General features: G+C 42.7%; 1 protein-coding gene across 1 annotated transcript; it reads right to left on the reverse strand.

Annotated features, from left to right (window-relative positions):
• Positions 1–3,455: 3,455 nt before the first annotated feature.
• Positions 3,456–6,123, reverse strand: LOC311581842 (E3 ubiquitin-protein ligase TRIM31-like; the record flags this gene model as incomplete). Its single annotated transcript, XM_084754361.1, has 3 exons — positions 3,456–3,982; positions 4,796–5,033; positions 5,839–6,123. The coding sequence occupies 3 exons, from the start codon at positions 6,121–6,123 to the stop codon at positions 3,456–3,458; spliced, it is 1,050 nt and encodes a 349-aa protein (XP_084610487.1).
• Between the last annotated feature and the right edge of the window lie 8,587 nt (positions 6,124–14,710).

Genomic DNA, 14,710 nt, shown 5'->3' on the forward strand with positions numbered 1-14,710 from the left:
AAATCCTGTTTTAATAGATGTGATTATAACCAAGCTGGTATCTTCAGATTGTGTCCCACGGTGTTGCTGAGGTGACTGCAGCAGACCTAGATTCTATGGGCTTCAGACGTTTTAAGACTTTGTGTGTGTTTGTATGTGAGTGTGGATGAAAAAAATTTTAATGTCTTATTTTACGGGGAAATTTAGCATCGTGTCATTTTAACTTTCCTATTCAAAATCTGAGTCATTGTGTGTTTATTTCTCTTGTCCTGTGTTATGTTCAGAAGAGAATAAAACCTAATTTTTTAGGTTGAGAATCTTGGTTCTGAGTAACACTGACATTATTTGCTTCCCATGTGTGCATACAAATGCATAGATCTAAAGGAACAGATCAACACCAGTATTTTACAACTCAGGTAAATTTTGATTAGGTGTTTTTTTGAGATGGGTTTCATTTTGCTGCCCAGGCTGGTCTCCAACTTGTATGTTCAACCGAGTCTCCTGTCCCCATCTATTTGACTAGAAGGAATCACAGGCTCCTAAGGACCCAGCTAAGTCACTCAACATAACTTCCCTCTGGTGTGTAAGCTGCCAGTCACCCAGATAGGCTCGCTTTGTCTCATTTGTCTATTGATGATGCAACCCCCATTTTTTGTCTAATTTACTTAATAGGTTAATTGAGTCAGTGTCTCACTATGCAGCTCTGGCTGGCCTGGAGCTCACAAGTAGACCAGGCTGGCCAGTAACTCAAAGAGATTGCCAGGCTCTCCTACAATTAATTTGATTTTATAATGATTCAGCTGTTAAGACAGAGAAGAAAGGTGATCAACTCGCCTCTTGTACCTGCGACTTAGCAGGTGTAGGTGGACACTCTCTGATAGCAACTGGTCTTATGGTCTGTTGATGAGGTTACTGTCCTGTTACACTGTGACCTGGTGAATAAGCTTGTGTTTAGACTTGGGAGTGTTCAAACCTTTCTTCTAGGCTCAGGCATGTAAAAAGAAATTTTATTCACCTGTTTCAATCACAGTCTCAGAGGCTTTCTGCCTCTTCCTCTGCTAACGTAGGCCTATTCCTGGGAAGCTGCTAGCCTCCATGTAATCTAACATAGGCCTAGAATGTTTTCAGCCTCTGCGACTCATTGCTTAATGAGCTCACCCTCTCTGTTCTTACTGAGCCCTGGGTTGGCTGGTTCAACTCAGTTGTTCAGGCTCAAACTCCTTTCCCAGTTGACTCATTCAAGTTGGCTTTTTTCTCACCCTCTGAATTGTTCTGCTTGGCCTCAGACTAAGACCAGCAATCTGTTCTGATGTTCTGTCTCCTTCTTCTCTGCCTGGTTCTGTTGTCATCTGTGTCTGGCTTGTGGTCCCATTCAACCCCTCTCTGTAAAACTCTCCCAGTAAATACTGTCCCCACCCCCACCCCAATGCCTGCACTGTCCTTTTAAGTACCTTTCCTTTCCTTTCTCTTCTTATGAGAACTGGGCCTATCCTATTCTGACAAATCTTTATTTGATTCATCACTTTTTTTTCTTGCACTCCAGTAAGGATCACTTTCAAACTTGAGTACTTCCTTCTACAAATTAACTTTACCTTCATTGTTTGGAATTTGAAGTGTGGACCACCATTCCTGGACCTAAGCCTCTCTTTAACTGAAACTTGCTCTATACCAGGCTGACTTTGAACTCAGATCTGCTTGCCTCTGTCTACTGGGCTAAAGGTGTGTTTGTATTCCGGCCAGATCACACAGGCTTAGAATGTCTTTGGATTTGATCTCTTTCCAGAGCAGCCATTTTATGAGTTGAAGTTCCTCTACATTGGCATTTGGGTGAAAGGAAACTATGAGCCTATATCAAGTGTAACCCAGGTCAAATTTCAACCTTACCACCATCACAGTACTATGGGCCAGAAGCCAATGAAGGACACAGGGATTGTTGTAGTCCAGGAACTGTCACACAAACCCCTCAGACACCAATCTTAATGAAAGATCAATGGTTTATTGAATGCCTGTACCAGGCTGATGGCCATCAGGGTCATAATCAGTTAGGCCTAACTGTAAAGCTGGTCTGCTCCTATGGCAGACTTTTTAAAAAGCTGATAATGATGAGATATGATAGATACTGATTTACATTCAGAATTTTAGATGCACCAAAATAGGAAAGATATTTTCTTCAAGGCTGCCAGATACAAATACCCAAAACACTATGAATGTAAAATTTATATAATTCTTTATTGTTTCGTGGTTCTTCCTTCCATTGGTAGTTTATGGTATATATGTATAATACAAATGTATATGTAAAAATATTTTATAAAAAATTGTAAAAGGAAATAAAGAAAATCTAACCGAGTAACAAGCAAGTAACAAAACTGTAACCAGGCATAGGAAACAAACTGCTACTATGTAGCAACCATGTAGCAAAGGGAGGGCATCATTTCATCATTTTGATTAGCTAGACAAAGCCTCTCTAATTGACCTTTGATTTTATTGGTTCTGCAGTTGGAACTTTACAAAGTGTCCAGGTAACAAATTGTACAAAGCTTGAGGAATGAAACCATAGAGACATAATCATTGGAAGGCAGAGCCTGAAAACTTAAACTTAATTTTGACTTAAAAATCAGGATGGAAACTTTAAAAAAAAAATGGGTATACTGTAGTGTTAAGGGGGAAAACCCACCTTTGGTGGGAGAGCCTGCAACAACACAAAAGGAAGAAAACACATCTAACTGTAACCCACACTAAATTTCAACACACAGAAAAAGTTGAATGTGCACTACATGTGTTTATGGTTTCAAGAACAGTGTTGAAAGCAAAGTAATTTTAATTGAGCCAATGCACCAGGGTCCATCAAGCTCAGAAGAGCTGAAGGACTCCAGGTAGCCAAAAGCAGTGGGTTTAAATTGTTGCATAATTCAGCAATAGCAATTAGTATAAACTTAACTGGCTAACAAAATTAACCTCTAAGGGAATTGGGTAGTTTGAATGGAGCGTGGGAAGGAGTGAGGGAGCAGCCTGGAGGAGAAGGGGGTCAGCCTGGAGGCCATTGGCCTTAGCACATATTAGGGTGAGATGAGGTGGGCATGAAAGTGTGGTTATTCTGGGAACTATCTTGAGCTAGTGGGTTCTGAGTAGGTGGGGTAGAAGCAATGGGGTGTAGCAGTGGAACTTTTTCTTAACTTGTCTCAGCTTGGCATAGATATTTAATAAAGGATTAGCATGGCTGCATTCTGCCTAACTCTGGCTGACCTGAATTCTTCAGTATGGCCAGATCTTTCCATGGCATCTTGATGAGGTCCTGCTACAAAGTGTGGCACTGAAAAACCTTGTATCTAGTGTTTAGGGTATTCGACTGTCTTCTCTACTCAGGGAAAGAGGAACCAGTAGGAAGTGTAGGGTGCGTAGACTCCAACAGGGCCAAGCTTCACTCCTGACACTTCCATCTCATCACCTCAGATTGAGGGACCCACAAGAGAGCAGAACTAGGGGCTCAGGGTGATATGGCTGGGGGCAGATTGAAGTCCTAAAAGGGGGAAGATCTGCCCATCAAAGGAAGATTGGAAAGTATAGATGTGTTTCCTGGTGATGGCATCAAAGAAGACGACTCTCCCACAGTCATAATCCACATAGACGGCCACTTTCTTAAGACTGACCTGGATATTTTCCAGGGCATTGCAGTTGGAGAACGGCTGGCATCTTGAGGATGAGACCCTCAGTGCCCATATGCAGCTCCATGGGCTGTAGCTCTGACTCTGGGCCCCTAGAGCTGACTCTGTGGCCACACCCACCATCCATCTCCCATCATGGGGCCCATGGATTTCTGCCTCCCATACCTGGTGTCCTGAGGAGAGGCCTGGGGAACCCCTCACAGTGCGGAAAGAATAGAACGGTAGAAGTTTTGCCTGCTTATTTGAAGCTGCTCTGCCAACCATGTACAAGGTCACTATCTTTAGATCCTGAGAAAAGGTGAGGTCTGGGTCAGCTGAGACCGTGTCCAGGGTCACAGGGACTGTGGAAAGGTAAAGAAGAGAAAAGATGGATAGCCTCATGTCAACTCCTCCAATCTCCACCTTTCAGCTCCGCATGGAGCAGCTGGAGGGAGAATTTCTCTTTGCAATCCCAGCCCATGTTCCCAGAAAAGTCTTGACTCCTGCCTGTTTGCTTTGGTTTTCTGAGAAGGGCTCTCAGGTAACCAAAGTGGGACTGAAACCCGCTGTGTGGCTAAGATGATCTTGAACTTCTGATTGTCCAGGTTGAACCTCCCTAGTGCAGGAATTGTAGATGTGGGCCACCTTCCATATCCCCTACACTGCTCTCCCAGTACCTCTCCTCTCCCTCCATCCCCAATTCTCAAAGTTACCCCTAATTTTATGAGGGACTGTTCTGTGGGCACAGAGGTACGCTCCTGCAGCTCATAGTAAAATGACTTCACAATGAGGCCCTGAAAATATTGCATCTTGTAACAATGAGGCCATAGCTTCTCCATTTCCCCATTTCTTAGTTCTCAAATGGCAAACAATTCTGGCTACTATGAGAGGTCAAGGCTAAGCCTGAATATCTAAAATGTTGTCCCTGGGAACAGGGAGCCCACTCAGCAGATAAGGCACTTGCTCCCAAGCCTGATACATGATTTCAGTCCTGAAACACACATGGTGGGAGGCTGACTCCTCCATGTTGTCCTTGAAGTCCACACATAGGCACATGTACACACACACAGACACACACACACACACACACACACACACACACACACACACACACGAGAGAGAGAGAGAGAGAGAGAGAGAGAGAGAGAGAGAGAGAGAGAGTGTTCCCAAAAGACTCGCCTTTATTAGCTCCATGGATGTGGCTTGTAGCAGCCTGGTTTTCCGGGACTCAGTGATCTCCCAGAGGAAGGTGAGCTGCTGCTCAATCACACTGTCATAGTGTCCCATATGCTCAGCTCCCTGCAGCTCCAGCCAGTCCAGCGTGGACAGGAGGAAACTCTCTTCTTCATCCAATCTCTGATGCACATGCTTGAATTCCTCACGGATCTTCAGTTTCTCCAGCTGCACCTGGGCCTGGGGACAAGGGAAGGAATATAGAGATGAGGTGGGCATGAGAGGCGTCCTCCATGTCTCCTTAAGCCCATTATACTATTGTCTATTTATTGGCAAAATATCACTATATAGCACTGGGCAGTCTGGGACTCAGGAAGTACAGCAAGTTGGCCTTGAATTTTATAAAGATCCACCTGCCTCTGCCTCCTAAGGGCTGGAATTAAGGGCATGTACCACATCCTGGGCCTGTGACTCCATCTGTACCTGTAGGGAGAGGGTATTTCAGTCAGGCTCTCCCTCTTGGGGGGTTTTCCCAGGGTGATGATGTCATTATTAGCACACCCCCTGTTTTTCTCTCACTAGGACAAGGAGGTGAAGGATAGACATGGAACTTTATTGGCTTAAGAAGACATTACTGATGACCATGTGGATGACACCTTGGTGGTGTTGGGGGAAAGACATCCCCTCCTCAGTCCCACCTACTTATTTATGAGGTAGATTTCATCTGCCTCAAAGAGAGGCAAAGCCAGGAGCAGCCAGGGCATGAATCTCAGGGGTAGACACAGCACTGGCTTGTCTGGATGTCCCAGGCCCTGTTTTATGTCCTCTGGGCCTGGCTACAAACTGCCAACTCAAGTGCAAAGAGAGCAGCAATGGCTGTCAACCAGCTGGAGCAGGCAGCAGCTCCTCTCTCCTCTCTCTCCAGGGACTCTGCTCTGCTGGGCTGGGGACAGAGAAGGGCCTGGGTGCCTCCTTTGTAGTTCTGGGCAGCCTCCTCTATCAAGGTGACACGGTGGGATCTGTGGACCTGGGATTCGCAACACACCACACAGAGGAACTCCCCATCCTCCTCACAGAAGTAATGTAGCTTTTCTTTGTGCCTCTGACATTTTCTCTCTTCTCCTTCTGCTTGGTTCTCAGCAGGATCCATGGCCTGGATTTTCTCTGCAAGACTAGCCAACAGCTTATTGGGCCTGAATGTGTTCTTGTTCACAGAGCATTTGCAGAGGGGACACTGGATGGTCTCAGACATTTTCCCCACCTGACTGATGCACTGCAAGCAGAAGTTGTGCCCACAATCAATGGTGACAGGATCTCTTAGCACATCCATGCAGATTGGTCAGGTCAGTTCTGCATTTGGGTGGTTATGTGTAGGTCCACCATGGTGGGTCAGCAAGGCTAAATTGAGATGTTAAAACTCAGGACTTCAAGGCAGACACTGGTTCTGAGAAAGGAAAAGGAAACAGGAAGCAGAGGTTAGAGAGACTCTCAGCTGGGGGACTAGAGAAGGACCAATGAAGAGGAAGGGGAGTGATAAGGAAGAGTAAAACTTACATGGGGAAGATTGTAAAGAGATGCTCAGTCTCACTCACCGTCTCTCAGGAACAAACAGATACTGTGAGTTCGTGCTGCCTGTGAAGTAGAGCAATGGTTCCTAGGCCTTGAACCGATTAAACTTATCTTTGGAAAGCAGGTGCAGGAACAGGAGGATGAGGTGTGAAAGTCCACTCAACTGCCATTAGGGAGTGGCAGGAAGGTGTGCTAAGCCCCTGCGCCCCAGCAGAGCTGCCTCCCCACCCTGTCTTCTGCTGGCTTTTCCTCCCTGTCTCTGGTGCCCTCCTTTGTTCTGTTTGGCCTGTCTCTCTTTCTCTGTCTCTGTTCTTCTTAGACCCCCCAGCTTGCCTGAGCCGTGGCCTTTGTCTTGAGGAGGAAAATATCAGCCAGTGTCACTCATGTTCTCTCCAGTAGCTAAACATTTCACTTCTCAACCCTTCTCTTGCTCTTTTGTGCCCAGGGGAAAAGTGCTGCTTCTTTCTCTCCCTCCTGGCTCAATTCTCTTCTCTTCTGTCATTAAAAATCAAACTGCTAGTCTTTAAATTGTGTGTGTGTGTGTGTGTGTTTGTGTATGTGTGTTTGTGTGTGTGTGTGTGTGTGTTTGTGTGTGTGTGTGTGTGTGTATAGCATTTCTCTGTTTCTCCGTGGTTGATCTGGAACTTGCTCTGTAGACCAGGTTGGCCTTGAACTCAGATCCACCTGCCTCTGCCTCCTGAGTTCTGGAATTAAAAGCATGCACTACCACTGTTCAGTGACTTATATTTTTAAATAGCTGATTGTTTTTATGTGTGAGGGTGCTTTGCCTGTGTGTATGTGTGTGCACCATGTGCATGCCTAGCTCCCATGGAGGTCAGAAGATGGCGTAGGATGCCCTGGGACTTGAATTACAGATGCTTGTGAGTCAGCATGTAGGTGCTGGGAAAGAAACAAGTGCTCTTACTCCTTGAGCCATCTTCCCAGCCCCTTATTTATATTTATAACACACTGTCCAGAGGGTGGGGGAAAACCCACACTGAGTCGAGTTAGCACTAAAAATGTGCAAATGGTGTGGTACCATTCCCCTGGAGCACAGGCTGCTACAGTGCCACAATCCCAGGAAAAATGGTTCTCCCTCCCAAGTATGTGTCAATTAGTTGCCAATAGCTCCCCGCAGTGAGGTGGGGGCATCTAGGCTGGAATGATGACTGGAAACCACATGTGCTGGGTTCATGGGTCCAAGGCCATTCCCAGGTCACACAGGGTATGGATGATTGCTTGGCTATGGCCCCAGCAGTCATTCATTTTGCTTTGCCAGGGACAGTCCTGGATTTACTTTTCTCCTTTTATTAATGTAAAGAGCATGTCCTGTTTTTCTCAAAGGTCTTCACTAATAATATAGTGGTCATTTTGATCATAGCAACTGCTGAAAGCCCAACACTTTCAGGCCTGTCTATTTCATTTGCTTTAAGGTTGGAGTAAAGTAAACCATCAGTGTAAGGTTGTATAGCTTGCATTCATATTCAACCATCAGATCTTGAGGTAGAATTTATCTTATTTTTTAATCAAATTATTTCTTTCGTTTGTATTTTCTATCTATAGAATGTATTACTCTCAATGATTTTTATAGGTATAAGTATTTCACTGTATGTGTCTGTGACCCACATGCAGTACTCTTGGAAGCCAGAAGAGGGCATCTGGACCTCCTGGAATTGGAGTGACAGGTGGCTGTGAGCTGCCCCTCTGGTGCAGGGAATCTAACTTGGTTCTTCTGGAAGAGCAGGAAAGTCTCCCACCCCTTAATACAGCTGCTCATGTCATAGTGTAGTGTGTTTTCATTGCTACTTAATAATGACTGAGGTTGTACTTCCTCTTTCTAGTTCTGAAATCATGTCATTATGGGTAATTAATGAAGATTGGCAAAGGGCTTGTAGTAATTACTTGGGAGAAATTAAAAAATACACAAAAAGCAAATGTATACAATTTATAAAAATAACTAACTGCATCCTTCCAAGTATTGTAAAGAGGACACTGATACCAGGGGCGCCCACCTTCTACACGGTTGCAAACTGGCAGGTTATAAATCTGATAAAATGACTAAAGTGATTAAAAGCCCATTTACCTCCGTCCAAAAATCAGAATTATTTGCAATCCTTATGGTACTGTAACATGTTCCTGAATCTCTTAATATAACCACTGACTCTCAGGATGCAGAAAGAGTCATTCTGCATATAGAAACTGCTGAATTTACTCCCGATAACTCTGAATTGACTGCATTATTTACAGAACTGCAACAGGCCATCCAATGTAGAATCTATCCCTTGTCTACTACTCATATTCAGTCCTATAGAGGTTTACCTGGTCCATTGGGACAAGGAAATGAAGAAATTGACCAATTATTAATAGGAAATGTGCTCAAAGCCTCAAAATTTCATGAAAAACGTCATGTTAACATTAAGGGTTTGAAGAAAAGTTTCCCTATTACTTGACAACAAGCCAGAGAAATAATTAGTAGGTGTCCTACATGTTCTTTGTGTAACCAAAACCCTTTACCTGCTGGAGTTAACCCTGGTAATGCTCCTGCATGTGTGTCCCTTAAGATGAAGAAATTCGTTCCATGTTATAATATTAAGCACATTACTGGTATATCACACAATCCAACAGGGCAGGCAGTTGTCGAAAGAGCTAACCATACCTTAAAAGAGATGCTCATTAAACCAAAGGGAAGGGTAGAGACCCCCCAGGGACAGATTACAAGTTTCTCTCCATCATAGGTGCATCCAGTCTCCTCCCGCTGTCCCAAAACATCTGAAATACTGCTCTGAAGCAGGAATCCTGAAGGTCTGGCCCACCTAATCTCTGCAAGGCTGGGCAGCCAGTTTCTCAGTGTCAGGCTTGATCATAGTGGATGGTCAGTCTGTCATCAGCAGTAGAGATAAGCACAGTTCCTCAGTCCAGCGGATATCTGCCACTGTCGTTTCTTGATGCCCACATAATTAGACTGGAGGTGCTGCCAGGAACAGATGTGTCTCTGTCATAAAAGCCCTTTATTCTTAAATGCCGCTTTCTGTAGATTTTTGAAGTGTCTGAAGGCCGTCTATTTTTCTATTATATCCATTATCCATCTATTCCTTTTGAAAACATATACAAGAAACTAAACAAATATTATTCTACAATTAATTAGTTTAGTATCTAGTAAGATTTATAAGTGATCAACAACCAATTTCTATTTCTGACCATCCTAAACAAGTTAGGACAGTTATTTTTCACCTTTTCAAATAAGTTGTAAATGTATAATACATTAAATAAATGTCAAACAAAATGATCTCATATTTCTACCAACACGCAATATACAGTTTAAGTTTGCATCAACTTACCATATACAATACATCAAGCAAAAGGTAAAAAAAAAGTCTTAAATTTCCAACAATCTACAATATCAATGTGAAATATTTGAATATAAATGTAAAATATATTTGAGGCTAGTAGATTCCACAATCTACTTTTTATTCTATAAATCTATATCCTCCCTTATATCTTCTCTTCTTCCCCCTTTTCCTCAATGTTAGATAACATAGAGAGATAAGAGAAAGTAGGATAGAAGAAAGAAATCACTAAATGAACCTTTAATAACTTATAACTAACCATCCTAGGCAAAAATGAACATTGATAACTCACCCAAAACAACCTCCCCACCTATGGGAATGGGTCCATTCTCTTCAAATTACTCTTTGCTCCTTAGGGAAAAACAAAACAAAACAAAACAAAAATTTAAAAAAAACATCTTTTGCGTCCCCTTAAAAAATTAGATATTGGCCAAGTGCTGGAAAAGCTAGTTATATCTGTTTTTTTCCAGTCTTTTTGGGATTAATCTCTTGGGCTAGGCCTTTTTAAAGCTGAAATGCATCCAGTTTCTTGAAGAAACAGTAGCTGAAATAATCTATGATGTCAAATCACCATGGTCTACCTACTTTGTCTTTATACTTATGTATTTTTTTTTGCTCTGAAAAATAAGCAAACTTTTACAAGTATTACTATAACTACATGTATATATATTTATGTTTGTGTATATATATGTTTATGAAATATGCAAGATGTACAAATTATCTAAAGATAAACATCTACCCATTTTCGAGCAGGTATAAGCCTTCAATTGCATACATCTGTTTGAGCTGTAATATCCAAGCTGTAAAAAAGAATGTCATAGTATAAGAACCAGGTATCCCTTATTATTCCCTTGCTGTATGAACACATTCATGTATTATGTTCTAAGAGGTCTTTCCTGGTTATATACAATCTTTGTAAGTTTTGTCAGCAACGATATTTTTTCATTCCCTATAGAAAAATAAATATAACTATGACCCCATCTCAAAACTTTTGCAGGTTTCCAGTACATGGTCAATAAATCTTTATAGTAAATTGGTTGTCCTTTTTCCTCAGTTTTTTCTATAGCCCAATGTCTCTCAGCTGCTGTTTTCCCTTCATCAACAACACTAAGAAAATTTAAAGTCAACAAAGAATTATTTAATCTGTCCCTGGGGGTCTTTACCTTTCCCTTTTGTTTAATGAGTATCTCTTTTAAGGTATGATTAGCTCTTTCAACAACTGCCTGCCCTGTTGGATTGTGTGGTATACCAGTAATGTGCTTAATATTATAACATGGAAAGGATTTCTTCATCGTAAGGGACACTTAGGCAGGAGCATTATTAGTTTTTATCTGTGCAGGTATTCCTGTAATTGCCATTATTTCCAATAAATGAGTAGTTACACAATCAGCCTGTTCAGAACTAGGCAGTTGCCCATCTAAATCCCGAATAGGTATTGATAATATGATGTACGTATCTTAGTTTCCCAGATTTTGCAAAATGAAACACATCCACCTGACAGATTTCATCCCTTTTTGTACCTCTAGGGTTAACTCCAGCAGGTAAAGGGTTTTGGTTACACAAAGAACATGTAGGACACCTACTAATTATTTCTCTGGCTTGTTGTCAAGTAATAGGGAAACTTTTCTTCAAACCCTTAATGTTAACATGACATTTTTCATGAAATTTTGAGGCTTTGAGCACATTTCCTATTAATAATTGGTCAATTTCTTCATTTCCTTGTCCCAATGGACCAGGTAAACCTCTATAGGACTGAATATGAGTAGTAGACAAGGGATAGATTCTACATTGGATGGCCTGTTGCAGTTCTTTAAATAGTGTAGTTAATTCAGAGTTATCAGGAGTAAATTCAGCAGTTTCTATATGTGGAATGACTCTTTCTGCACACTGAGAGTCAGTAATTATACTAAGAGATTCAGGAACATGTTACAGTACCATAAGGATTGCAAATAATTCTGATTTTTGAATGGAGGTAAATGGGCTTTTAATCACTTTAGTCATTTTATCAGAATTATAACCTGCCAGTTTGTAACCATGTAGAAGGTGGGCGCCCCTGGTATCAGTGTTCTCTTTACAATACTTGGAAGGATCCAGTTAGTTATTTTTTATAAATTCTATACATAATTGCTTTTTGGATTTTTTTTTATTAATTTCTCCCAAGTAGTTACTACAAGCCCTTTGCCAATCTTCATTAATTACCCATAATGACATGATTTCAGAACTAGAAAGAGGAAGTACAACCTCAGTCATTATTAAGTAGCAATGAAAACACACTACACTATGACATGAGCAGCTGTATTAAAGGGTGGGAGACTTTCCTGCTCTTTCAGAAGAACCAAGTTAGATTCCCTGCACCAGAGGGGCAGCTCACAGCCACCTGTCACTCCAATTCCAGGAGGTCCAGATGCCCTCTTCTGGCTTCCGAGAGTACTGCAAGTGGGTCACAGACATACAGGAAAACACCTATACCTATAAATATTATTAATTTTTATACATTCTAAAGATACATTTAATACATTCTAAAGATAAATATTTCCAACTAAAGAAATAATTTAATTTAAAAATAAGTGAAATTTTGCCTCTAGATTTGATGGTTGAGTAGGAATGCAAGCTATACAACCGTACACAGATGGTTTACTTTATTCCAACCTTAAAGCAAATGAAATAGACAGGCCTGAAAGTGTTGGGCTTTCAGCAGTTGCTGTGATTAAAGTGACCACTATACTATTAGTGAATAACTTTGAGAAAAAACAGGACGTACTCTTGACATTAATACCAGGAGAAAAGTAAATCCAGGACTGTCCCTGGCAAAGCAGAATGAATGGCAGCTGGGGCCATAGCCAAGCAATCGTCCACAGCCTGTGTGACCTGGGAATGGCCTTGGACCCATGAACTCAGCACATATGGTTTCCTGTAGAAGTCCAGGCCAGTCACCATTCCAGCCTAGATGGCCCCACCTCACCGAGCGGAGCTATTGGCAATGAATTAATAGCTACTGGGAAGGGTGAACCATTTTTCCTGGGGTTGTGGCCTTGTAGTAGCCTGTGCTCCAGGGGATGGTACCACACCATTTACACATGGTTAGTGCTAACTGGACTCAGTGTGGGTTTTCCCAACCCCCTGGACAGTGTGTTATAAACATGAATAAAGGGCTGGGAAGATGGCTCAGGGATAAGAACATTTGTTTCTTTCCCAGCACCTACATGCTGACTCACAAGCATCTGTAACTCAAGTCCCAGGGCATCCTACCCCATCTTCTGACCTCCATGGGAGCCAGGCATGCACATGGTGCACACACATACACACAGGCAAAGCACCTTTATACATAAAAAACAGTCAGCTATTTGAAAATATAAGTGGCTGGGCAGTGGTAGTGCATGCCTTTAATTCCAACACTCAGGAGGCAGAGGCAGGTGGATCTGAGTTCAAGGCCAACCTGGTCTACAGAGCAAGTTCCAGATCAGCCATCAGCCAGGGCTAAACAGAGAAATGTTCCCTCTCCCTGACAAGCCCCCCGCACCTCTCTCTCTCTCTCTCTCTCCCTCCCTCTCTCTCTCTCTCTCTCTCTCTCTCTCTCTCTCTGTATGTGTGTGTGTGTGTGTGTGTGTGTGTACATATGAAGAAGGAGACAGAGCTGAGAGGGAATCATGCTGCATGTTGGATCTGGGACAAGTAACATGAATGATTGGGATGTGGATCAAGAAACAATGTAAACATGTAAAATTATTAATGATTAAATAAAAATATTTTTAATTTAAAATATCAAATAGCATTTAATGGTTTGGGAGAACATGAACAGACAAGGGGAAAAAAAGACAGAGTAATGAAATTAATGTAGAAGAAATGGCTGCCGTGGGGAGAAAAGGAAGGAGGAGAAGTGAGCGCTGCGATGGAGGGAGAGGAGGAATAAGAGCCAAGACAAAGACAGATGTTTGAGCTGCTGCAGCGGAGCTCAGTGCAGAGAACCACAGAGCACGGGAAAGGTCCTGGGCTCAGCCAAGCCCAGAGAAGAAAGTGAGAAGGGGGAGAAGGGGGATGGGAGACATTGAAACTGTAAAATCAAATTTAAAATTGTGGCTGCGGAGACGGCTTCATTGTGCTCTCAGCTAACACAGGATCCACATGTCTGCTGCTCCCAGCACCCACATGTCTGCTCATAACCGGTTATAACTCCAGTTTCTATGCGGGAGGCAACAATCTTTTGTCCCTCTGTAGGCGCTAGGCATGTGCACTGTGTATACACATACAGGCAGGTAAAACACTCCTGTGCATAAAATTAAATAAATAATTCTAAATCCTTTTAATTTAAAGATTAATGACAGAAGAGAGGAGAGTTGAGCCAGGAGGGAGAGAAAGAAGCACATGACTCCTGGGCACAAAAGAGCAAGCGAAAGGTTAAGAAGTGAAATGTTAAACTATTGGAGAGAACTAAGTAACACTGAATGATACTTTCCTCCTCAAGACAAAGGCCACAGCTCAGGCAAGCTGGGGGGTCTGAGAAGTACAGAGACAGAGGAAGAGAGACAGGCCAGAAAGAACAAAGGGGAGCATCAGCGACAGGGAGAAAAAGCCAGCAGAAGACAGGGTGGGGAGGCAGCTCTGCTGGGGGGCGGGGCTTAGCACACCTTCCTGCCACTCCCTACCTGCAGCTGAGTGGACTTTGACACCTCATCCTTCTGTTCCCTGTACCTGCTTTCCAAAGATAAGTTTAATCAGTTGAAGGTCCAGGAACCATTGCTCTACTTCACAGGCAGCACGAACTCAGTATCTGTTTGTTCTTGAGAGACGGTGAGTGAGACTGAGCATCTCTTTACAATCTTCCCCATGTAAGTTTTACTCTTTACTTCTTTATCACTCCCCTCCTCTTCATTGGTCCTTCTCTAGTCCCCCAGCTGAGAGTCTCTCTAACCTCTGCTTCCTGTTTCCTTTTCCTTTCTCAGAACCAGTGTCTGCCTTGGAGTCCTGAGCTTTAACATCTCAATTTAGCCTTGTTGATCCACC

Source organism: Acomys minous (assembly GCF_964271855.1).
Source record: "Acomys minous genome assembly, chromosome: 13".
Classification (NCBI taxonomy): Eukaryota; Metazoa; Chordata; class Mammalia; order Rodentia; family Muridae; genus Acomys; species Acomys minous.